This window comes from Maudiozyma barnettii, assembly GCF_903064755.1.
Source record: "Maudiozyma barnettii strain CLIB 1767 genome assembly, contig: KABA2_02, whole genome shotgun sequence".
NCBI lineage: Eukaryota > Fungi > Ascomycota > Saccharomycetes > Saccharomycetales > Saccharomycetaceae > Maudiozyma > Maudiozyma barnettii.
Genome location: NW_024545239.1, coordinates 284,151 through 308,478, shown reverse-complemented (window position 1 = coordinate 308,478; position 24,328 = coordinate 284,151). Strand labels below are relative to the sequence as shown.

At 34.9% G+C, this 24,328-nt stretch overlaps 11 protein-coding genes across 11 annotated transcripts; 6 read left to right on the top strand and 5 right to left on the bottom strand.

The window, feature by feature from the left end:
• Positions 1-1,220: 1,220 nt before the first annotated feature.
• On the top strand, positions 1,221-2,948 carry TBF1 (Tbf1p; the record flags this gene model as incomplete). The annotated part of the gene is made up of 1 exon (XM_041548843.1): positions 1,221-2,948. The coding sequence occupies one exon, from the start codon at positions 1,221-1,223 to the stop codon at positions 2,946-2,948; it is 1,728 nt and encodes a 575-aa protein (XP_041404777.1).
• A 221-nt stretch (positions 2,949-3,169) lies between these two features.
• TAF14 (TATA-binding protein-associated factor TAF14) lies at positions 3,170-4,074 on the bottom strand (the record flags this gene model as incomplete). The annotated part of the gene is made up of 2 exons (XM_041548842.1): positions 3,170-3,886; positions 4,066-4,074. The coding sequence occupies 2 exons, from the start codon at positions 4,072-4,074 to the stop codon at positions 3,170-3,172; spliced, it is 726 nt and encodes a 241-aa protein (XP_041404776.1).
• A 475-nt stretch (positions 4,075-4,549) lies between these two features.
• SPO19 (Spo19p) lies at positions 4,550-5,863 on the bottom strand (the record flags this gene model as incomplete). Its single annotated transcript, XM_041548841.1, has 1 exon — positions 4,550-5,863. The coding sequence occupies one exon, from the start codon at positions 5,861-5,863 to the stop codon at positions 4,550-4,552; it is 1,314 nt and encodes a 437-aa protein (XP_041404775.1).
• A 511-nt stretch (positions 5,864-6,374) lies between these two features.
• STE13 (Ste13p) lies at positions 6,375-9,107 on the bottom strand (the record flags this gene model as incomplete). Its single annotated transcript, XM_041548840.1, has 1 exon — positions 6,375-9,107. One exon carries the CDS (start codon positions 9,105-9,107, stop codon positions 6,375-6,377), a length of 2,733 nt encoding a protein of 910 aa, XP_041404774.1.
• A 569-nt stretch (positions 9,108-9,676) lies between these two features.
• RPL5 (60S ribosomal protein uL18) lies at positions 9,677-10,567 on the bottom strand (the record flags this gene model as incomplete). Its single annotated transcript, XM_041548839.1, has 1 exon — positions 9,677-10,567. One exon carries the CDS (start codon positions 10,565-10,567, stop codon positions 9,677-9,679), a length of 891 nt encoding a protein of 296 aa, XP_041404773.1.
• Positions 10,568-11,133: 566 nt separating this feature from the next.
• COX11 (Cox11p) lies at positions 11,134-12,039 on the bottom strand (the record flags this gene model as incomplete). The annotated part of the gene is made up of 1 exon (XM_041548838.1): positions 11,134-12,039. The coding sequence occupies one exon, from the start codon at positions 12,037-12,039 to the stop codon at positions 11,134-11,136; it is 906 nt and encodes a 301-aa protein (XP_041404772.1).
• Positions 12,040-12,689: 650 nt separating this feature from the next.
• RDS2 (gluconeogenesis transcription factor RDS2) lies at positions 12,690-14,036 on the top strand (the record flags this gene model as incomplete). Its single annotated transcript, XM_041548837.1, has 1 exon — positions 12,690-14,036. One exon carries the CDS (start codon positions 12,690-12,692, stop codon positions 14,034-14,036), a length of 1,347 nt encoding a protein of 448 aa, XP_041404771.1.
• A 483-nt stretch (positions 14,037-14,519) lies between these two features.
• ODC1 (mitochondrial 2-oxodicarboxylate carrier) lies at positions 14,520-15,461 on the top strand (the record flags this gene model as incomplete). Its single annotated transcript, XM_041548836.1, has 1 exon — positions 14,520-15,461. The coding sequence occupies one exon, from the start codon at positions 14,520-14,522 to the stop codon at positions 15,459-15,461; it is 942 nt and encodes a 313-aa protein (XP_041404770.1).
• A 606-nt stretch (positions 15,462-16,067) lies between these two features.
• GIP3 (protein phosphatase regulator GIP3) lies at positions 16,068-19,670 on the top strand (the record flags this gene model as incomplete). Its single annotated transcript, XM_041548835.1, has 1 exon — positions 16,068-19,670. The coding sequence occupies one exon, from the start codon at positions 16,068-16,070 to the stop codon at positions 19,668-19,670; it is 3,603 nt and encodes a 1,200-aa protein (XP_041404769.1).
• A 262-nt stretch (positions 19,671-19,932) lies between these two features.
• On the top strand, positions 19,933-21,036 carry SPP1 (Spp1p; the record flags this gene model as incomplete). The annotated part of the gene is made up of 1 exon (XM_041548834.1): positions 19,933-21,036. One exon carries the CDS (start codon positions 19,933-19,935, stop codon positions 21,034-21,036), a length of 1,104 nt encoding a protein of 367 aa, XP_041404768.1.
• A 354-nt stretch (positions 21,037-21,390) lies between these two features.
• On the top strand, positions 21,391-22,770 carry KABA2_02S03014 (uncharacterized protein; the record flags this gene model as incomplete). Its single annotated transcript, XM_041548833.1, has 1 exon — positions 21,391-22,770. One exon carries the CDS (start codon positions 21,391-21,393, stop codon positions 22,768-22,770), a length of 1,380 nt encoding a protein of 459 aa, XP_041404767.1.
• Positions 22,771-24,328: the final 1,558 nt, after the last annotated feature.

Sequence of the window (24,328 nt, the reverse complement as noted above, 5' to 3'; positions counted from 1 at the left end):
TTGTTATTTCTACTGGTTTGTTACGTTTAGTCTTTTTTTTCTTTCTTTCTATTATTACTGCTTTATGTCAACTCAAGTTCATCCTGGTGTATACACATGTATATTTAAACAGATGCTAGAGAGTTATATCATTTTTTTTATTTTATTACCTGGTTAACTTTCTACTGTTGTGTATACTCCCTATACAAAAAAAGAGAGAAATACATTTATATATATATATATATATATATATTATATAAGTTTATATATGAAGTAGTGTATTGTAATATTATATTCCCTAGACAATAAAATCGTCAAATGTGTACTTATTTCGTGTCGCGTCTATATTTACGAATTCAGATATATTACCCGGCAATCAAACCAGCTCACATCGTTCCAAGTGATATTGAATTTTAATACATCAGTTACTGTATATATATATATATTGATATAGTATTTTAGTTCTATCTATTCGATTACCAAGCAGCACTAATTATTAGAGATTGAAATACAAAGAATTGGTGATCATAACCTTATAGAAAATTACCCTTTTTATACAGATGACTCTGGAGATACATTATATTGATTGTGTCAATGCTGTGATAATGGCATTATATTCACACCTTGAGACACAAACAGACTCCTACGATCTAGTTATACATTAAATAGAAATAAACACATTTGTTTAATAGATCAGCAAGGCAACAAAGGATATATGATCTAGTATTGCATACCGTTGCAATACGGACCTTTCCTCTCCTCTTCCTTCAGTTCATCAATGCAAAAACAGAAAATCGCAAAGAAAATTTTTGCTCGGGAAAAATTGACAAGCAAAAATGGAGAACATCAATAAATAATTATAAGACCTAGAAAAACAGGTCCTACTTACCAAGACCTAAAACCTAAGATTGAGTAAATAGAGATTAGGACACTTTAACTAGCAAAAAGAATACATTACCACAACTGATTGCTTCAGGGATATATTATTGTTACCATAATTACTAGAAGCATATTAGAAAACAGGGATTGCTGAATTCGATCGGTCCATTTATAAACTTCGAGAGTCAACTTTAGGTCCAGCAAGGGCATATAAACACTTTTTAAACCTAATTTTTCTTTTTTCAAGGTAAAACCCTACTGAACCCTCAAATAGGTATAGACCATATAAGCAAAAGTTTTGCTTCACAGACTAATATTTCATATTAAATAACGTTTTTATCGTTAATACTATTATTCTGATCATGTCTACTGTTGATAGCGAGGTTGATTCTGAAAACCTAAACAGATTTAATAATGTTGTTCAGAATTTACCAATTAGAACGAAATTAACTATCTCTTCATTATGTCTACTAGATAATATCTCCACTCAGTTGTTAAGATTCTTAATCTTTAACTCAAATTCTCCACAAGTTATCGCTCTATATACTGAACATGGCACTTATTTAAGTTCAGGTGAAACTGAAATCTTTCAAACTCTGTTGAAACTGTTCAAACAAGTCCGTTTAATCTATAACACTAGATCACCTTTATTACAAGTTCATGATGTAGCCCCAGGTCTTTGGTTTCCTAATTCACCACCTCCTTCTCTATTGAGAGGTCATGAAGCTTATATTATTACTGCTATTCGTAAAGCTAACTTGTTAACATTCATTTTGACCACCTTGGGTTGCTTCTCTTATGGTTTTGAATTGTTACAGTCATCATTCTTAGATATATTCTGTCCAAATACTATGTTTGCAGGTTCTGATTCATCAGATCAAATTGGGAAATTTTTAAAATCTCAAGCTATCCTATACTTGGATTTAAAGACTCAGGCTTTCATTGCAGGCCTTAGAGATAGTAAAGGCGACTCTAACGATATTCCTGATGATAAAAAATTGGAATTGTTGCAAGAGATATTTCCGGATAATTTATCTAATCAACTGATCTCTAGAAGAATTGGTTCCACAGAGGTTAATGAAACTGATACAATGACTCCATCTGAAGTTGATTTCATTGAAAGATGTGAACGTCGTAAAGAAAATCTGTCAAAATTCACTAAGTTTGACGATTTAATGGAATCGCATGATTGGAATCATTTCATTAAGGAGATCCTTGATTATTGTAACAGAAATATGGGTCTGATCATTTGGGGTAGAAGAGGCCGCGGGAAATCTCCATTATATGCATTTGACAAGAATGAATTTGATAATCAAGTCTTATACTCAAGTGGTGCAGTGGCTCCACAAGTTGGTAATGGTGATGATGATGATACGACTCAAAATAATGACGAGGATATAAATCTACATCTGGATGATGACATCGCTTCAAGTGATAGCCGTGCAGGTCCAGATTTTGCATCATCTATGGCTTCATTCAGTAGTACATCTAAGAATATAAATGATAATGTGAAGAAAATGACACAGAATTTAGTGAATGCTGCAATTGCAGCTTCGGCTACTAGTGGTATTAAGAAATTGAAACCAAAGAGGACTTGGTCTCAAAGAGAAAATGAGGCACTAAAGGATGGTTTAATGGAGGTCGGGCCGTCCTGGTCAAAGATTTTGGATCTTCATGGTCCAGGTGGTAAAATTTCTGAGGATTTGAAGAATAGAACACAAGTCCAATTGAAGGATAAAGCAAGAAATTGGAAATTACATTATTTGAAGAGTGGTAAACCACTTCCAGAATATCTAACTAAAGTAACAGGTAATTTATCCAAGATTCAAAAGACCAAAAAGGTTAAAACAGTACTATCTTCTGCCCCACAAGCGTCGTCATCCGCTACAAATGAAGATGATACTGCGGCGGCTGCTCCAAGTGGTTCTCATGTGAATGATGTTGGTGTTTCTTTAGATACCGAATTATCGCAAAGAGATGAGGATGAGGATGATGAAGATACTCAAAAGGGTAGTCAAGAAAACGGGTTATTTGGTAACGGACATAATGATACCGAGTCATTCGATCCAAATTTGGAAAGTAGTATGTGATACATGTATGAGTTTATTAATATATTACACGAAATGCTCCATCTGGTTATCATGTGAGCTCCACTTTTTATATACCTTTTTTATATATGTGTTATTGTATATCATTTTAATTTTGAAGGCCGCTATAATTCAGTCAGTATTGGTTTTAATATTATGGAACTGCCTCTTATCAAACGAAATTATTAAGTTGTGTTCTTTTTTTAAAAAAATATATAACGTAATTATACAGTGTTTTTCTTTACATAGTCAGATAAACTTTTTAATAACCCATCAGGTAAACTATATAAATCCACAATAAATTCACCATCATCTGCATTATTTGTTACATTCATCTCAGGTGTGTTATTATCACTTATCATTTGAACTACACCAACCAAATCATCCTCATTCAATTTTGTTAATCCAAGAGCAAGCTTCTCGAGATCAACATTACCTCTCATAGTGGATACTGTAGCTGTCTTAGCTTTCTTTGGTTTTGGTTCAATTGTACCTGTAAGGGATGTTTTTCTCTTAGCACTGGTTGTTGGGTTTTCTTCCACACTACCACTTTTTTCTAATTCTGCCAGTAGTAATGGCTTATTCAAAGGAACTTGAACAACATGGTCCGTCTCGTAGGAGTCCTGAAGGAAATTCAAATCATGTGGAACTTTTCTTTCACCTGCTTTTTCTAAGAAAAATACACTAATATCCATTGGGAAACCGCCCCAACCTTGTTCTTCAATTCTGAATGGAATTTCTGTTACTGTTCTATTAGGGTTAGCGAATGTCGGATGTAAGTGGTATATCACCTTTTCAAAAATAGTAGCTGGTACTTCATTTCCATTCTCATCTAGTAAGACGATCTCTATAGACCACTGACGAACAGGAAAGTTTTCCACAGGAGGGACATCTGGGAGGATATGTTGACTCGTTTTAACACGGACAGTTCTCTTAACACTCTGTATATACATATATCGTGTGAATAATTTGTTATTACGTGAAATATACTGTTAGTAAAATGATTTATATTATAACTTTAGAATAAATTGGAAGAAGGGAACAAACTGTCCAATATTTCAGGGTTTTACTTTAGTTAGAAAATCTTCCCCCCTATGGTTATTCAAAATCGCTGACATACTGCAACCATATTGAATGAAATGTTTTTGGTTATATTTTCCAATGTTCACTTTATTATAATTAATAGAAGTTTTATAATTGAATAATATGAATGAGCAAAAATACCAATAGAATAACGAAACAATGTTTGGAACTTGATGATAATTTCTCATCTTCTCCAGTTGATAATGGTAAGTTTGGAAAATCGCGAAGTTTTCTTAAAATGTAATCTCAGCGCTACAGAAAATATCGTGAGCACCACCCGCGCCGTAATTAACAATAATTTATCCTTCTTAAGTTGGAAGACTTAAAGGACTTTTTATAGGAACTATATTAGCCTAACAAGTATTTATTGTTCTACGGTTTGAAGTGTTTGTTTGTTTGTATGTTTTATTTGTGTGTCTAGAATAATAAAGCTAAGTTTGAGCTACATATTTCTTACGAATTTTTATCTATACTTTTTTATATAATATTGTGCCATTCTGAATTTTAGTCTCACTCACTCATTAGAATGAAACAAGAACATAAATAGCAGATAAAGATAGGGCAATTGCTGGAACACTGCGACCACCTAAATGGTTAGCCTTAGCTTCAAATTCTCCAATAGTTCCATTCATATTAGATTTGGTAACATTAACCTTTTTTGGAAGTACAGCTATGCTTGGGGTTTGAGTTGACTTGGATGATAAGACAACAGTTCTTGTTTGGTTCGATTTTGAGACTTTAGATGATATCTTCTTCTTGGCCTTGACTTTAGAAGAAACCGAAACAGCTGAAATCATCGATGTAGAGGATGAAATCACAGGTGGAGCAGTGGTAAAGATAGTACTGGTGGGGATTGAAGTTAGGACAGTAGTCGATTCCGATAAGGCACTTAAATGACTATTGACGGGTTTGATAGGAGAAAGGGAAGATTCATAAATGACACTGGGTGCACTTGTAGGTTCTAAGGAGTGTGATGTTTTTGTTTTATTCTTACATTTTTTACCCTTTGGTTTCTTTGAACAAATATGATCATCATCCTTATCTTCATCATCTGTCTCATTATCCTCTTCATGTTCATGGTCTTCGTGTTCTTCTTCCTTTTCATTATCATCATGGTTTTTGTGTTCATCTTTTTCGTGGTTTTCTTTTTCTTTGTCATCATTGTAATCATGATCGTAGTCGTAGTCGTCATCTCCATCATCATCACCTGACCAATGCTTTCCAAAAGGAGTAGGGATGTACTCATAGTCATCATCTTCATCAGTAGAAATGCATTCATCATTATTATCGGAAGTTTTATCCTTTGTCAAATGCTTACACCCCTGATTTGTTTTGACCTTCTTGATATCAGTAGTCTCACTATTGTTGTTTGTATTCTTATTCTTGGTGTTTTTCTTTTTTTTGCCCATACCTAGTTTCTTCTTTAATTTCTGTTTCTTTGATAGGTGTTCCTTATCTTCATCGTCACTTTCAGATTCATCATCACTTTCACTTGAATCGTATTCGCTATCACTATCCTCATCTTCATAATCTTTCTTTGGTGAAACGTTCTTACCACTTTCGTAGATCTTCTTGACAATTGCGGAGTAATCTTTTTGATTAACGAACTCTGGTAATTCATCTAAACCAGCAAACACAATGTTGGATGATTGTTCAAGCTTTTGAATAAGTTCTGGAGACATATTGTTTCTGTCAAGGTGAACGGTGATCGGTTTATTGTTTGAAGCACTAGTCGAGTCACCTCCGACATCTTCAGTTGATAAGACAACATTAAATTTTTCGGCAGTAATAACTGAAGTACTTGCTGCCAGAGCTATAGTTAGTTGTTTCCACATCCCAAAATTTGAAAAATATAATTAATTTAAAAGTTGTATTAGTAAATCCTATAGAATGGCTAAATAGAGATCCCTAATTGTTGATGATTTAGTAGAAATATAAATTTAACCTAAGAAATGGAGAAATAAAAGAATTAATTAATAAAATTTTAGTGACAACAACATCTTAAAAGTAAAGGAAATGAACTTCTTTCTTATGTTTTCCTCAATTTATTTTCTCTTATATATATATATTTTCTGACTTTTGTGACACAAAATATCAAAAATTATTTTGAAAAAAAAAATAAACAAAAAAAAAAAGGAAAATTACTATGACTGCATACAGCACAATAATATACCCTAAGTTTCCTAAATATTAGGTGAAATGTCCATAGTAGAGTAAATAAAATTAATCAAATGATCAACAGGTAGGAAACTTAAAACGCAAGGTTCAATTTTATCATAGTGATTAGTAAAAATAACATAATTCAATTTCCAAAGTACGAAGGTTATCTTCTAAAATGTAAATATATCAATGATTTACTTTCTCTAGTAATCCATTAAATGCTTCTTCTATCCAGTAATATAACTTTTTGTATATAATATTTTGAGCATTGTGATACCTTATTGAATGATCAGAATCAGGGAATATATGCATGTCGTAGTTTCTAATACCAGCAATATTCAATCTATCAGTGAATTCATAGGTATTTTGGATATGCACATTATCATCGGCTGTTCCATGTAGTAGCAAAAACCGTTTCATATTGTTAAAACTACTAACGTCATTCAATCGAGATATTTCGATGTACTTCTCAATATTTGCGTCAACGTTTCCCATATATCTTTCTGTGTATATAGAGTCGTAATATAGCCAATTGGTAACTGGAGCAACAGCAATGGCGTACTTGAAGGTTTCACCTTTGTCGAATTCAACTGTCTTTAACGTCGAAAATCCACCATAGGACCAGCCCCAGATTGCTACATTTTCCTCGTTAATATGTGGAGCATTCTCGTTGATAAACTTTTTGGTCACCTCTGTAATATCACGAGGTTCCCAGTACCCTAGAGCCCCTGATGCCCACGATCTAAATTTCCAACCTTTACCACCTGTACCTCTTGGCTCAATTTGGAGAACAATTGCATCCAAACTTGAAACTACTGCTTGTTCCAATGATATTCCAGATTTAGCTGTAAATGTTTGCGACCCTGGACCACCGTACACATTAATAAGCAGAGGATACTTTCTTTTCACATTCATAGTTGCCGGTTTAATTTCAATGTAATCCACAGACACTCCATCATCTAATGTCATGCTTTTAAAAGTTGTAATAGGTAAATTGTAGTTGTTCGTTATATCCTCCCTCCTGACTTCGTTAGAAAGTACAAGGACATCATGATTTTTGGCATCCTCTAGCGAAAAAAGATTTGTTAAAGTACCAGCTGCATAAAATGGTAAGGACGGCCCTAAATACTCCATTACTGCATATCTTGAACTAGAACTTATCTGATAATCATAGAATGAGTGTTTTTCAGATGGATTTTGAAGGGTAACTAGTTCATTAATAGGATCCCCTTCCAACCTAACTGCAAATAAATTCTGCGACATGGGGTTATAACAGTTAGCTGTAAAGTATATTGTATCTGTCTCGAGTTCGTAACCAACAACACCGGAACCTGTGATCTCCCATTCCCCTTTAGTTAATTGTTGACCCTCAGATGCGAATGGTGACTTGTAATAAAACAAATGGTTGTATCCATCATTATCCTGATGTGTATCAACATAACCATAATCAATTCTTTTTATTTTTTCACTGGGTGGAACAACGAATATATTTTTAGTCTTTTCAACCCATCCGTTAAATTCTTCTGTGTTATATTCTCTGGTATTCAAAAGTTCTTCTTTATCAGTGTTAAATACTTTGACAAACAATTTCTTCGAAAACCTATCCGTTATTTTAAATAAGAAATTTTTAGGACCTAACCATTGAGCATCATATAATATAATTTCTTTCATACTCTTCTGGTCCATGTTGACATTATATATCGTATTTCCACCAATATTATAGAAGAAAAGTTCAACAGTAGGGTTGGCCCGACTAGGAGTTGGATATCTGATTTCGCTTAATGGAGGATATTGCTGATTAGTCGTGTATCTTGGGAATGTATAGCTGTCAACATCTGTATCGTTAAATTTTGCGAATATAAACTTAGAGTCATCTGGCGCCCACCATATCGCTTTATCATCAGCCAAAACTTCTTCCTCATATACCCAGTCCGTCTTGGCGTTCATAATATCTTGACTGCCATCAGATGTCACTTTAACAGGTGCATGTTCAGCACTTATATCTTGAAAGTATAAATTGTTATCCATAACAAAATAGATAAAGTTGTAGGCTGGAGAGAAATATGCATACGAGAGACGTACCGGTTGTTCAGAATCAAAATATGGTGATATAGGTTTAATTATGCCCGTAGTAACATCCTTAATCCAATAATTTGCAGTTGAAGAATGTCTGAAATCTGCAATTTTCTCAGTCGCAAATATCAATCTATCCAAAGCAAAATTTACTTTAATGGTATCCACCACATATTCATGTTCTTGATATTCAAATTTATTGGAACCCAAGTCCTTTTCAAACATTTCATCGAATAACTGTTTTGCTAAGAATCTTGTTCCATCGTTGTTGGTAATCGTAGTCATATACAAACCAGGATCCATGTCATGACTTTCAAAAGTATAAGGTGGCTCAATAAAATGGAAATTTTTCTTATCAATCATAAAGTTCCCTTTCATAACATCTTCTATATCAAAAGATTTATCTCGTTTAATCCCATTCTGTTGAATATTTGGTTTGTGGCTACCTGATGAATTACCATTATTTGAACCTTTACTAGATGAAAGTGATATAATTAATAGTACAATGATATATGCAATAAGAATCCCAAGAATGGAATATATGGTTGTCCGGAGTCTTTTATTTTGTCCAAATTTCTTTGTCAAATACCAATCATCCCATGATTCTGAGGATTCTGGATTTCCCAATGTATGATCTTGATTTTCTAAATCAATTCGAGATGTTGACACCATTGGAACACTTGGTATCGATGTGGTTCTTCCAATTGGAGGTGGAACCATATTTTCCATCTCTAAATTATCCATGCTGATATCGTAATCTGTCCGAATTGAGGAGCCAGATGTACTTTGTTCGTTAAAAAGATGACTATTCTTTCTCTTATGTGTATGTATTTTATCAGAAGCCATTATAAAGTTTTGTAAAGTTGGCAAACCATTCGGTTCTTATATGAATCTATAACTAATGCAAAAGAGGGGTCAAAAAATAAAATCAAAAACAGTCCAAAAACAGAATATTATGTTAGTTTGGTTATTGTTCCTACAATCTTCCTAATTCTCAAAAAGAAAACAATAGAAGAAGCAACCGTAATTTCTTAAACGTTTCTTTGTTATACAAGTATTATGACATTCTTTTTTCTTGCTTGGGGTTTATTTTTACAACTGTATTGGAATTCGCTTGGCGTAGAATAACGCAACAATTGTCAAGTATAGAAACATAAAACGAAGTGTTTTTCCTAAAACGGTATTCAATGACTTACATTACTTTAACCGTAGATCCATTTTTCCAATGAACTCAGAGCAATTTGAATAATCAGTAGTAAAACGTTATTAAAATGTAATTAATTATTGGTTTTTTATTATCTTATATAACAAGTATATATAATAATGATTATATATATATTATTTTTTTATAAAGAGAAAAGAAGATACCCATGAAGTAGCAAAATACTCAGGACATAAACGATCTAACCGATAATTTATTGTTGAGAAGTAAGAGCAGCAATCTTGGCAGCAACACGAGCTTGTCTTTCTTCTCTGGTCAACTTAACTTGTCTGAACTTCTTGGATTCAGCAGCGTATTGTTCCTTGGTGAACTTCTTTTCAGTGGCCTTGAAGGCTGGGTCAGCTCTGATAGCTTCGTGAGCAGATTGGTAGATGTCTTCCATGGCATCGGCTTCGATGTCATCGGCGACGTAACCCTTGAATAATTCTTGGAATCTTTCTTCATCATCATCAGCTAATTCTTCCATGTATTCGGAAACATGACCACCGAAGATGTAGTTTCTTAGCAAATCAGCGTCTAATTCTTCGGATTCGAAATCGAAACCTGGGAATCTGTTCTCGGAGTGAGGAACGTATAGACCACCGTCAGAAGCACCCTTTAGAGCACCGAAGATTCTGGCACCAGTGGTGGTTCTTTGTAGACCAATGTCTAGGAAGACCTTGAATGGACGTGGACCATCTTCGACAGCTTCGGTCAATTCGTATTCACCTTCAACTTCTTCGACACCCTTGTAGGTTTCATCTAGACCTAGCTTTTGTAGGGTTCTTCTAGCGATCAACAAACCAGTGGCGTAAGCAGCAGACCAGTTAGTTAGACCGTGGGTAATACCGTACTTTGGTAGTTCGTGAGAGTAAGCAGCAGCTAGGACAATGTCACCAGTGATGGTAGAGGAGACGATTTGACAGATGATGTCCTTGTTGGTGAATCTGACGACTAATCTGTACTTTGGAGAGTTGTACTTAGCCTTGTGTTGAGCGACAAGTCTCTTTCTTTGGTAGTAATCGGTCTTACCTTCTCTTCTTCTTCTGAAAGGAGTTTGGAAACGAGAACAGTAAGCAGAGTTCTTAACTGGAGTGAAAGCCATTTTTAATTACGTTAAGTTTGGTTATACTTGTTGATACAGGAGTAAAAAAACTTCAATTACAAACAATACAAAAATATTCAACTTTTAAATGTAAGACTGCTATTTTATATATATATTGTAAGCGATGGTTATCATGAAGTATATATATTGGAATACATCATCGATTGATTGATAGATGATGTTCTCATTGGTTTGTCAACCTGCGAACAGTTACAGCATTTACCGTCTCTCAGTTTCCATTAAGTGAAAGATTGAAATTCTTGAAAAAAAAATATTTCAGAAACGAAAAAAAAATCAATGCGCTTCTCTGAATAAAAAAAGACAAAATTCAAAATTTGTCTCGTTTTGTAAAAAAGTTTATTTATTAGGTGTAAGGGTGTATATATACAATTGTACATCCGTACATCCACAAATTACAGTCACAAGAAAATAGAATGCTAATTGCTCATTCTCTGCCTTCTTCATAATGAGTATTACACTATAAACTGAAGAGGGATAATCTCAATATTAAAACTATATGTATTCTTTTACTTTTTTATATACACGGTAAATATGGTCGTAGTTTACTATTCGTCTTTAACGTCGTTGGGACTTAGAATGGTGGCGTTGGCCAACATTTTCTGTTGCTCCTCTGGAGAAATGGCTTCCCCCTTTGAAGCAGCTTCACTTACAGCAGATCCATCTCCATAATGAGCTCTAAAGAAAGTATAATGCAACACAATATCGTCAATATTTCTCATAGCAGGGTCAGTAGCAAACTCTGGGTCGATGAAGAAAAACACGGGCATATCTACTTCTTCGCCAGCTGCCAATTTTTGTTCTTCAAAACAGAAACATTGGATCTTATTAAAATATGGAGCAGCATCACCTGGAGTGATACTATATGTAGCCATCCCGATGATATCTTTATCACTATTGTTCTTAGCCTTATAGAAAGCCAATGCTGTTTCACCAGGTAATACATACACTTCACGCTGTTGTGGAACAAATTTCCATGGTAAAATTTGGGAGACTTCACTTGTGAATGAGATTCTTAATCTTTTATCTATGTCTACTGGAATCAATTTATCATCTGTAAATTTTCTTCTATCTGTAATTGGGATACCACCAAACCCTGTACGTGCACAAATGGCTCTATATAATGGAACAGCAGCATATGCTAACCCTAAAAACACAATAGCGATACTTGAGAAATATAACGCAATGGATCTGTTCTTGGTCTTAAGTCTCTCGGCAGTCTGCAATTCATGTAGTTTACGAATATCATCTCTAGATAATTTCGAAAAATCTATACTTGGTTTATTAGGTCTAACTGAGGTTGTCCTTGATGTTTCAGGTTGTTTTGATGACGAATACAAACGACTACATCCAATAAGTACATTTGGTCTGATCGCAGCCTGTCTGGCAGTTGCTCTCAACAGCATGGAAGCATTACTGCACCTGTAGACAGATGTTCGTACACTATGAAACATTATTTTCTTTTTTAATTATTTTTAAGGGGGGAGAGAGAACCAATGAAATAATAAACTCCAAACAAAAAAAAATAGTAAAATAGCAAGGAAGTCAGACTATTGTTCGATAATATACTAAAAATAATGCAAAACTACTGGTTATATCACTCGTTTTCCTTTTGTCTCTGTGTACGTGGTCCCATTAACCAAATATATGAAAAATGTATATGTATACTATATCAGAAGCCACCTATTTATCATTCATTGTTATTACTGCAAAATTGCTCGAGACCAAATTTCACCGCGTTCCGCTGTAATGCGAAAATAATCTCCGCCAATTCCATAAAGATATAGACTAAGCCAAGCGATGATGACGATTAATGATAATCATTTTGTCCAATGAGCCATCGTCTGAATGTGTCAACAACTGCCAATCACCTAAGGAGAGGTTGGAAGTGAGATATTCACAATCTTTGAAAGGCGTTTTTTGGGGAAGCGGAAAAGGTAAGTTGCATAAATAAGCTCATTCTTACAACATTTTGTCTAAAATACGAATGTACCAATGAGATAGAAACTGGACAAAGGTATAAGAGGGACTAACAACGAGTTAACAACGAATTATTTCAGTGAAAAGGGAATAAATAAATAAAAGACGTATACAAGATACAAGAATGTATGACTCACGGATCAAGAACAAGAGAACTACAAGAAGGTCATGTCTCTTCTGTCGTAGATCACATGTGAACTGTGACGATCAAAGGCCATGTGCACGCTGTATCAAGCGTAATATTGCACATTTATGTTCAGATATCGTCGATTCAGATACTTCGTCAACAACATCAACTCCTACAGCATCCGTTACTACGGCAAGTGTTGTAGGTACGAATGATATCTTACCTAGTTCGAATATTACGAATTTACTGGGACCTCAGTCATTTGTCTCCGAAAATATGGGATCTGAGTTTAGTTCTTTGAATGAGTTTCTTTCAATGTTGGAAGAACCATTGCAATTACCATCAGAACCGCTTGTAACTAATGGTTCTATGGGTAACACTATGACACAAGATACGTACCAACCAATACCGCAACAACAGCAACAACAACAACAACAACAACAACAACAACGATACACTTCGGAAGTAGCAAGCCCGCCTTTAATGCTTATGTCAGGTACTACTTCAACAATGGCAAGGTCACCAAATCAATATTCCAATGTACCACAATCCTTAGCTCAACAGTTGCCAAATAATAGTAACAACAACAGACAATTATTAAACGACCAGGAACGACCACTAGAACCAAATCATCCTCAAACTTTACATGAACCACCAAGACAACTTACATTTGTAAAACCCACAGCTAAAGAACAATTCTTCTTGACAGCAGCTGATCCCAACACAGAAATCACTCCCGAAGAGAAACTTAAATCTGTGATTAATGCCAAATTAAAGGCAGGATTGCTGAAACCATACAATTATGCAGCAGGTTATACAAGGTTACAAGATTATATGAAGGGACATATGTCTCAGGAATCGCAAAGACGTATTCTTTATCCGTTGGACTCGATTCGTCCTGCATTCCGTAGTATTGCGAAGTCTTTAAAGGACGTCGATTTGGTGCTTGTAGAGGAAGGGTTCGAGAGAATGTTATTAAGTTACGATAGGGTCTTCACCTCCATGAGTATGCCTGCGTGTCTATGGCGACGTACAGGGGAGATATATAGAGCCAACAAGGAGTTTGCCTCCTTGGTAGGTGTTACTGTGGATGATTTACGTGATGGTAAATTGGCGATTTACGAATTGATGGGAGAACATAGTACTGTCAACTTCTGGGAGAAATACGGATCCATTGCATTTGATAAAGGTCAAAAAGCAGTGTTGACAAGTTGCACGCTTATCGCCCGCGACGTTAATAGACAAAGCCACAATTGTTGTTTCAGTTTTACGATACGTAGAGATCGTTACAACATTCCGATCTGTATAGTTGGTAATTTCATACCTGTGTCAAGGGACAATTAAGAAACAGCCAAGCATCGGCATCATAATCGTCATCATCACTGAGTTCCAGATCAATAGATAGGACAGACGCAACCAATAAACACAAGCCGCCTGTATTCAGCGTGTGCTCCTCAGGCAACGTAATAATGAGTCACGCTGCATCCGGCATCGATTGCGAGACCGGCGCCTGTCATTGGCCAATCGCAATCTGCCCAGGTAAAATCATCCAACTATCCATATTTTGTCTGCACGGCCCGATGGAGCAATTGGGAAAATATGCGGCCGAAATGGTGATGGGCAAAGAGAGAACAGTAAATAGGTTTTAATCAATCAATCAATCATATACATATATATATATAAATACAACAACAATGACAATAAGAATGTTGTATATGTAGGTAATATACATTTTAGGGATAATTACAGAAAAAAGGGAGATCTGTTTGTTTTTTTGTGTTTTAATTTCGGAGATTACCTGTATTATTTTGAAGAAGAAGACCAATAATGTCTACCACAGCACCAGCAGTAGTAACTGCTACTAAGAAAGAAGAACCCCTACCATTTGTATACCAGTTTGTCGCAGGTGCGATTGCTGGTATTTCAGAATTGGCAGTGATGTATCCATTGGATGTCGTTAAGACTAGAATGCAATTGCAGTCCAATACGGTAGCTGCCGAAGAGAAGTATAAAGGGTTGGTCGACTGTGTCTCCCGTATTGTTAAACGTGAAGGGTTCAAGCAATTGTACAAAGGTATCTCCTCGCCATTCTTGATGGAAGCACCTAAGCGTGCTACAAAGTTTGCATTTAACGAGAAGTTCAAGACTATATACACGGACTTGTTGGGGAATGAGCGTAAACAAACTGTCGCCATCATTAGTGGTGCCTCTGCGGGTGCCGTAGAGGCCTCGGTGATTGTTCCCTTTGAATTAGTCAAAGTTCAAATGCAAGATGTTACTTGTAAATTTGACTCTCCAGTCGGAGTCCTGAAAGATATTATTCGTAAGGACGGTTTCTTAGGGATATATCAAGGTTTAGAATCCACCGTATGGAGACATGCATTCTGGAACGCCGGTTACTTTGGGGTCATCTTCCAAGTGCGTAACTCGTTGCCACCTGTTCAAAATAACAACGAGAAGATCCGTAACGATTTGATTGCAGGTACAATCGGTGGTACCATGGGTTGTGTATTGAATACTCCATTCGATGTGGTGAAGTCTCGTATTCAAAGTAATGGGAACATCACTGTGTTGGAAGATGGATCAATATTGAAAAAATATAACTGGGCATTACCATCGGTGTTGAAGATTTATCAGGAGGAAGGTTTTAGAGCTCTGTATAAAGGGTTCGTTCCAAAGATCGCAAGATTAGGACCAGGTGGTGGTATATTGTTGATCGTGTTCAGTACTATCACTGATTTCTTCAAAGAAATGAGAGCTGCAAACTGAAAAGGGAGGGACCAAGGCCTTTCACTGATTCAATGATCAAAATCTTATGTATTTACATGTATATTTATTATATTATTATTAATCTTATTTGCAATGAAACGGAAAACAAAAGTATAAGTTTATCAGTATCAGTAATAGCAAGGTGTACGACACCCTGCAGCGTTCAAACTTACGTAACAACTACAATAAATACATGTTAAATGTCGCACTCCGCCGCCCTCATGAATGGAGACAGAGGTTCATGCACCATCTAGTTGTTTCACTGATCACTAACCAATATTCGATGGTGATGGTGATGGTGATGATCTCATCTAAATGGAAATCTCGTTTCTTCTTCTCTTCCCTTCGCTGAAAATTTTTTTCCTATTCCTGCGGCAATTTGTTACTGGCGAAAAATAAATATATGCGAAATAACAATGAGGGGCAATCTGATTGAGTTAATTATTGAATTTGTCACTATAGATATATAAATATAAAATATATATTTGTAAAAGGAAGGGAAAGGGTACAACTAACAGGAACTCCTATTTTAAGTGTTGATCATAACAGATAAAGATAGATTAGAAACGCCAAATACATAGGTAATAAACTGAGTTCATTTGCGAGATGAGTGCAATGACTGTTAATACCAGTGATATAGATGTCTCCTGTGATTGGCTATATAAGGGTAAGCATAGAACCAAAAAGAAGAGCTCAAAAGTAGATATATTGATCGCTAATGACAGTGATGGGAATTCTGAACGTGGTAGTAGCAACAGCACGAGAAGAAGATCGACCTCTGTGTCTAATGCACAGCTATCGAAGCAGGAACCACAGGTTTCAAGTCATGGGGGTGACGATAGGGGAGCCACGTTTGAAAGATTACCGCTGTTGACTCCTATCAGTAGTGTCCCCCAAAAGAGTGGCTCTTCTATGGGAGGAAGTCCTCTGACTAAAGTTGTATCTTCAACGTTGCAGGACTCAGCAAGTACCGAAACTGATGAATCAAATATTACAAAGAAAGCTTCAAGATCCAAATCCTTGAATAATAGTTCGGGTGTGAAAGCAGGATTTTTAGCAAAATCTATTTCTCCAACAACCAGTACAGCCATATCAAAGACACCAGTGCGGTCAGATTCTATGAAGAAGTCTTTATTCGGATCTTTGTTTGGTAAGAAACAAGCACCTCTAGCAACATCGGTCCCTACTAAGAACTTATCATCTATAAACACATCAAATACAAAACTACCAAATAGAGTAGTTTCAGATATTGTATCGCCTACTATACGGGATGGCTCACAATCGCCGACTTCGGCATTACCATTATCAACCCCATCGTCATCATCAGCATTATCATCAGTAAACCTACAACCACATCAGCATCAGCATCAGCACCAACCTCATGATCCTGAACTATTACAATTAGAACCAGTCTCATTAAAACGTGTGGCTTTTAGTGTGAATAAATTTACAGACGATCCTCCACAGCAGCTTCCTTCAAGGAATCCAAGAATTGGGAATGTTTTAATACCACATGATATGATTGGTGATATTCCTACAATCTCGATGGGGATATCACCAAACACACAAGCCAAAAAGACTGGAGATGGAAATAAGTCACCGGATGGAGGGGGGGCTGGTAATTCCACTAACACTTCCAACCCAATCGATTTGACAAAGACCTATAGTGTAGACTCCATAGAGTATAAACGTGCTCTTGATATACAACGTAAGGTATTGAAAGAAGCAGAGATGCATCAAAAGGAGGCCCATTTTGCAGCAAAGAGAATTGAGTATGAAGTTTCCCTTTTCAAACCTGGAAGCGATTCAAAGAATAATAGAACTCAGAGGATTGCAGAGGAAGAAATAGGTGCTGATACAGTGACATTTCATGCAGACCAATTGGAAGGAATTGATAAGCCAATACATGTTCATGAACATCATTTCGGTGAGGAAGCTGTCACTGAAGAAAAAGAAATGACATTGGATATTGTATATACTAGATGTTGTCATTTAAGAGAAATTTTACCTATTCCATCCACCTTGAAACAAGTTAAGCATAAGACAGCGCCATTACAAGTTCTTAAATTTCTAAATGCTAAACCTACTTTAATTGATATTTTATCCTTTTGTGATTTTGTTTCCATTACACATATCAATACGGTAGTATTTGACAACGTTAATCTTACTCCGGAAATGTTTAAAATAGTTATATGTTCTTTAGCCAATTGTCACAATTTGGATAAATTAACGATGAAAAATGTATTAATAGATAATGAAAATTGGACTTTGTTTTGTAAATTCTTACTAAACAATAGATCCATCACAAAATTGGATATATCTCAAACGAACACAAAATTCATCTCAAAGGATAAAAATGCAGAAATCCCATCAGACAATGAATTCTGGAGACATAATTTAGATTGGAACTTATTTGCCATTGTTTTGAACGTCAGGAAAGGTCGTCCAATTGAAGAGTTACTTTTAAATGGTATAAAGTTTAGTCATCATGTTGATTCTATTACTTTCCAAAATGTGTTAAACGCTTTCAGTCAGCAGAAAAACTCGATTAGAGATCAACCATCATTTGCATTAAGGCTTGGTTTAGCTTCTTCTGATTTATCTGTCACTTTTGTGAGATATTTACTGAATTGGATGTCCACTACAAAGAATTCGGCTATGAGTAAAGCGTTTTATGTTCAAGGTGTAGATACTTCTTTCAACGATATGTCACTATATGTCAAAACAATTGTAAACAGGCTTTCATCATTAGATTACACTAATTTAGAATATTATACTTTGAATAATTCAAACATCTCCAACGCTTATGATGTTGCATTAATTATCAAATATTTATCTAGGTTACCAAATTTGAAATTTTTGGATATGAGTAACAGTCCTCAGATGTTCCCAGATGTGTTACCATATTTACACAAGTATTTACCAAGGTTTAAATCCTTAAAGAGAATTCATGTTGATGGAAACGACATACCATATAAAGAATTATCAGTGTTGTGTAACATTTTGACTAAATGTACTACATTGAGACATATATCAATTATGCAAAATACCCCACAAACTGAACATGATAAAGTGAACAACTTTGCTAGGAACAATTGTTGGGCTATATTGTATGCTTTGGTAAGACAATCGCCAAATTTGGTTAATTTGGACATTAATTATGATGCCGTCCCAGAAGAGATTCAATCTAGAATCGCTTTAAGTTTAGTATCAAACATGAACAAAGCTATGGGATCTATTGAAGAGACTGATGAATTGACTACACAAGATGATTTGTTGTTTGACGGTTCATTACTATCAGACTCTGCAGAACAAGTCTTTGAGAAATTAAACAAATTGAAAAATACTACATCTGATGAAGGTAAACCCCAATTTGATTCCACCAAGAAATATTTGTTAAAGAAATACTTTGAAAAGATGCAACATGTTCACAATGATGTGCAAAAGAAGATCGACACTATGTTTGAGAGAAGACGTACGAATGCATTAAGTCTAAAGGAGAAGGAAAATTTGGTGAGACTATTGTTGTTAGAGAAGAATTTTTCAAACGTCTTGGAGCTTTGTAACCAAATCCCAGAATTTAATATGTTAATGGGATCGAAGGAACAAGATCTAAAGCCAACCAACAGACATTTCGAGCCATCGACGGAGACTGTTGATGAAGAGGCAACCAATACTCCATCGGAGACCCCTGAAATCGAGACATTATCTAGACCTCATTTGATGGCTACTGATTCTGGTAGAACTATTGATGTATTGACTGGTAAGCCTGTTTTATTTAGAGCTAATTCATCAACTTTAATACATGGGAAGGAACAAGAGCAGGAAGAAGGTGAATTACATAAGTGGGGGTTCTTTGTTCAACAACAAAATGATATTTATCCAGATAACAACGATAATACGACTGGTACAAGTAGCGGCATGTCGAGTGCTGTTTCAACAAGTACAACTGCAAGTACAGTTAACTCTGAAGTTGCACCAGCAGCCAAAACTACATTGATCACTAAAATCCCATCAGGTACAAACCTAAGAGCCGCAATTATCCAAGCTAAAGGTATCGACTCAATAAATGACCTGATTCATAGTGTTAATGAGAACGAGGTGAACTTAGAGTCCATCTACGGTGCAGATTGTGCTAAATCTAAAGTAGCAGAGACATACGATAAGTTGTTGAACGACATGTCAGAAGGTAGAAATATTAAAAAATAGTGCCAAATATTCGAAGGCCGACTTACGGCCGAAATGACGAAGGGTGGGAAGCACGAAAAAATAAATTAAATCTTATAACGTAAATAATAATGGTGATGCTAGGTCATCATCACCTATCACATATAGGAACAAAGGATACTTAGCGTTAGCGTAATATAGTTTGAATAGTTTTTTAAATAGTAAAGTTATATTTTCAACTTATTTTGTTCATCTATATACTAAAGCAGCACGGTGGCCAATTACAAGAAACACGAATATTGTCATGTCTTCACTACCTAGTTGGTGTCCTGAATATTCACCTTTAAAAATTAACCCAGTGACAGGGTTGGAAGTATACTGTATATGTAAGAAACCAGATGAAGGTGAACTAATGGTTGGATGTGATGGGTGTGATGACTGGTTCCATTTCAAATGCCTAAAAATGCCAAATAAATATAGACGACTGGTGGCAGCTTTCTACTGCCCATATTGTCAAGCTGGTATAACAGGTAAGGATAAAGATGACGCCAGTAAGCCTTTGCCAAAAACTTTATGGAAACGGAAATGTAGAGTTGAAGAATGTTACGAGCCATGTGCAGAACATAGTAAATATTGTTCAGAGGAACATGGCTTACAATATATGAGAAATGTTGTGAATAAAAGTACGGTTGATGATAATGAAAAGAGTGCAGAAGTGGTTAGAAAAATGCTGTTTGTTTCAGAAGGAAATAATGGCATTTTCCAGAGCATAGGAAAAGAAAAGTTTATAGATGATAATATACCGACGGATGTAGATCCAGTTCTGTACAAAAAAATTATAGAGCAAGATTCTGGATTAAGTCAATTAACACATTCGCAGGACAAGTGCATCAATGTCACAATGAAGGGTATTCAAGAACGTATAACTACTCTTGATAAATACATCGATTGGGTTGAAGATATTAATACGAAATTGAATGCCTCCCAAGATGATGAAAATGGGAACAATGACGATGAAAGTGTGAACCATGCAAAGAAACTATCATCTAAGAAAAGAAAAAGAAAGGGTAACAATAAAAAGGCAGTTGCAAGGAAGACAATATGTGGTTATTCTTCGGATTTATCAATTATCCCATGTACTTCTGAAGAATTTATGCAACTATATAGAGATGGATCGTCAAGCGAAACCCAAACTGAGATAAAAGGTATATGTAGTAAATTAAAATGTAACAGGCACCATGATTGGATGTCGATCGATTCGGATCAACTACAACAAGATATGGAAACAGCAGAGGCTAACAATGACAGGCTTTCCACTTTGATAAAGATGCGGAAACGTCAACTGCATTGCCAATTCTACGAACAATTAATTAGCGCACACCTTCAGGTTGAGCCCACTCCTTCCTAGTATGTGCATAGTTAAATATGTTATCTAAGAGATATACAAGTATACATAGTTATTTATCAACTTTTTTGCTTCTTTCACCGCTAATATCAGATATCCCTTTTATATAAGGAACAAGATATTAAATGCACCGCGTTGCCCTTTTATGCAGTTGTAACGCTATTTATTTCTTATTTTTTTTTTTTCAGGTTTAAATTATTATGTAAACGGGAATACTAAATTGGTTAAATTATTTAATCATTCAAACCACATCAACAAAGGAAGGAAGATAGGACAGCCTTTGGTTAATATTGCTAGCAATATCTGAGTGTTTTATTCATTTAATTTAAATAACCACAATTGATTATTAACGAAAATATGACTGCTGTGGTACTAGAAAATGGCAATGTGGATACCCTTGCCGAGGAAGCAAGATTAAACAAGATCAGTAATGAGGAATTCAAGATTTGGAAGAAAGCTGTACCAACTTTCTATCAGCACATTTCTACTTTTAAGCCATCTTTACAGAAACATGTTACAAATCAAAGTAAAATACAAAAAACTGTTGCCTTCACTGATAAGATTTTCCCTGATAGAACTAAAGGGACATTGACAACATCTGTATTATTAGCTCTAGGAAATGATATTTATGAAATCGATGTAATCTTACCAATTGGTGCGCATCTCACAGGTCAGGAAGCATCTTGTAAGGTGGAGCCTCAATATGAGGCCTTTTTGAAAACATTTGAACAAACTAAGTTTGAACCTAAATGGAGAGTTGACAATAATGACACTGTCGCCAAATTATACTATATAAACAGTAATGATATCAAATTTGTTGCTGTTACTAATAATGGTTCTGTCTTGTGGTTTAAGGATGAAATTAATACAGCTGTAACCAGTTGTTTGGCTGAACCACAGGGAGCTAGTACAGCCATCAAGGTCAACTCTGATATATCCAATGATCTATCTACTATTGTTGTAGTAACTACTAGTACAAAGGAGAGTGTTTCCACTTCAAAGATTAAAATAATTGATAACGTCGAAAAGGTAGGTGACGAGAAGCGTACCATATTATTAAACGACAGCTTTGTTTGTGAAACATGTAAGTTTTTAAATGGTAAGGATACTATTGCCCTTTGCAATAATAAGTCTACTATTAAATTGTGGGATTTAAATAACACAGAGGACACTCCCTTTTTAGAATTTATAGATAATACTGAAGGAAAATTGACTAGCATTGGAAACTCTAAGATAGTGTCAACACTTTTTGCAACTGGATCTGACAATGGTATTATTAAATTATGGGATTTACGTTCATTGTCTCATGATAAGAAAATTGAAATAGGCAAAGACACAGAATCCATTAGGGAGGTTGCCCTATTATCTCATTTTGACGAAGATCCTGTGTCTGATATCATATTTTCTCCTTCCTCTGCTTGTAAATTTGTTACTGTTGGTAGGAGTGGGAATGTGTATCATTGGGATATGGAATATTTGTTTTCAAAGGGCCAAGATGTTGATAAAGATGGTAAGAATAGTGATGACGAAAGTATCATTAGTTCTGTACTTCAAGCGGAATGTCTGTCGTTTTATCATACTGGTGGGTTTAGAAGATTACGTACTGATGGTAGTAAGAAAAATACAGTGGCGTGTAATTCAATCATTGATGATTTGGTGTGTACAGTGGATGCAGATGATTTATTGACGGTGTATATTCCTTTTACTGCAAGGATTGCAAGCGATTCAGCAAACTAATGATATATGTATGTTTTCTATATTTTCTTTCTAAGATGTATTTATAATTGGAGAATTTATGTAATTGAAAATTTTGTTTATTTAAAGGTAGAGGTTACTAGGATTATCAACACCTAGTAAACTTAATATATTTTTATGATTGCCAAATATTTGAAATTGTTGGAAATTGAACAAAACAAGAATTTTAGGTAGAGTGATGAAGAAAACTCAAAAAAAAAAAGTATGGGTGAGTTTTTTTAGTTTTATTTACACCCCTCTATGTCTATGTTATTTTAAATTTGTTGACCATTAATACTGTATGCTAATTAACAATTACAAAGGACAATTTTCAAGAAATTACTGTCTATTATTACTCATAAATCGCAATATCCCCCAAATATCTAATTCAAATACTTCTGATTTCTGTTATTTTACAATTATATAAATAATTAACAAAAATAAATGAACTACATACAAAACCATGACGAAACATTATAAGTATAGTTAAAATATATTTATTTTAACTAACGAAGTGGTTCGTATCAGATGATCTCTCTATCTCTTCTCCATAACGAATAACTTTTTGAACGTTTACTAAATCGAAAGCATAAATTGTTAAAAAACCTTTCTTGATGTATGAATTTAGTTTGAAATTGATTTTTAATTATAAGTACAATGAAAATATTTTAGAATATGATAAATATGATAAATATGATAACGTGTATCTCTGTATTATCTCAATCGTAATATACAACTATTAATTAGATTTTCCTCTTTGAATTATCAACCAAAAGAGTTAAAAAACAAAAACAACCTAATTTATAACTTCGACGCTATAAAAGTATATATGTGCTTCCTTTTAATAATAATAATGAGGGAATTCTTTAAATACTTTATGATATCTTACTCTTGGTTATAAATACATTCATTCTTATCCTTCAACACTTAGAGAAGCTCATCCCATTAAGAATTTTCCAGAATGACGTTATTCACATCTTGTTCAGGATGTGTATATTTCATTAATCTAGTGCTTGCTATGCTAAAGAGAGACAATGAAAAGATTTGTTCTATTAATAAGATATTAATAGACCAATTTTCACGCACAGCCGTTCCACTGGTTACCGCATTAGGAAAAACGTTGAAATGCCGTGAAATGTAAACAGACTACCTGATTAGGAAACCGCGAGGAAAAATAAACAAAACAAACAAATCGCAACTTTCTTTATTCACAGGAAGTGACACTCACAATAAACAAAGAATAACAATTGGCAATCTCGAAGGAAACCAGCAGTGACGTTCCAGGGATTGTCTCTGAGGTAAAGGGATAGGAAAGATGAAGATGAGTAGATGTACTGAGGGTTCTTGTCTTGAATTACTTATATTCTCTCTTAAACATATATGTTTATTTATCTGAAGTTGATTACGTTTTGAAAGAATAGCCATACTTGTTAATCAATACATTATCTCCCCCCGTTTTTGCTCCATTAGCAGTATATAGAGGGTCTTTAACTGTTCCATTTCTGTTGTTTTTTGCCAAGGGTTTCTAAGGATTCTGTTTATATATACAGTCCATCTCCTT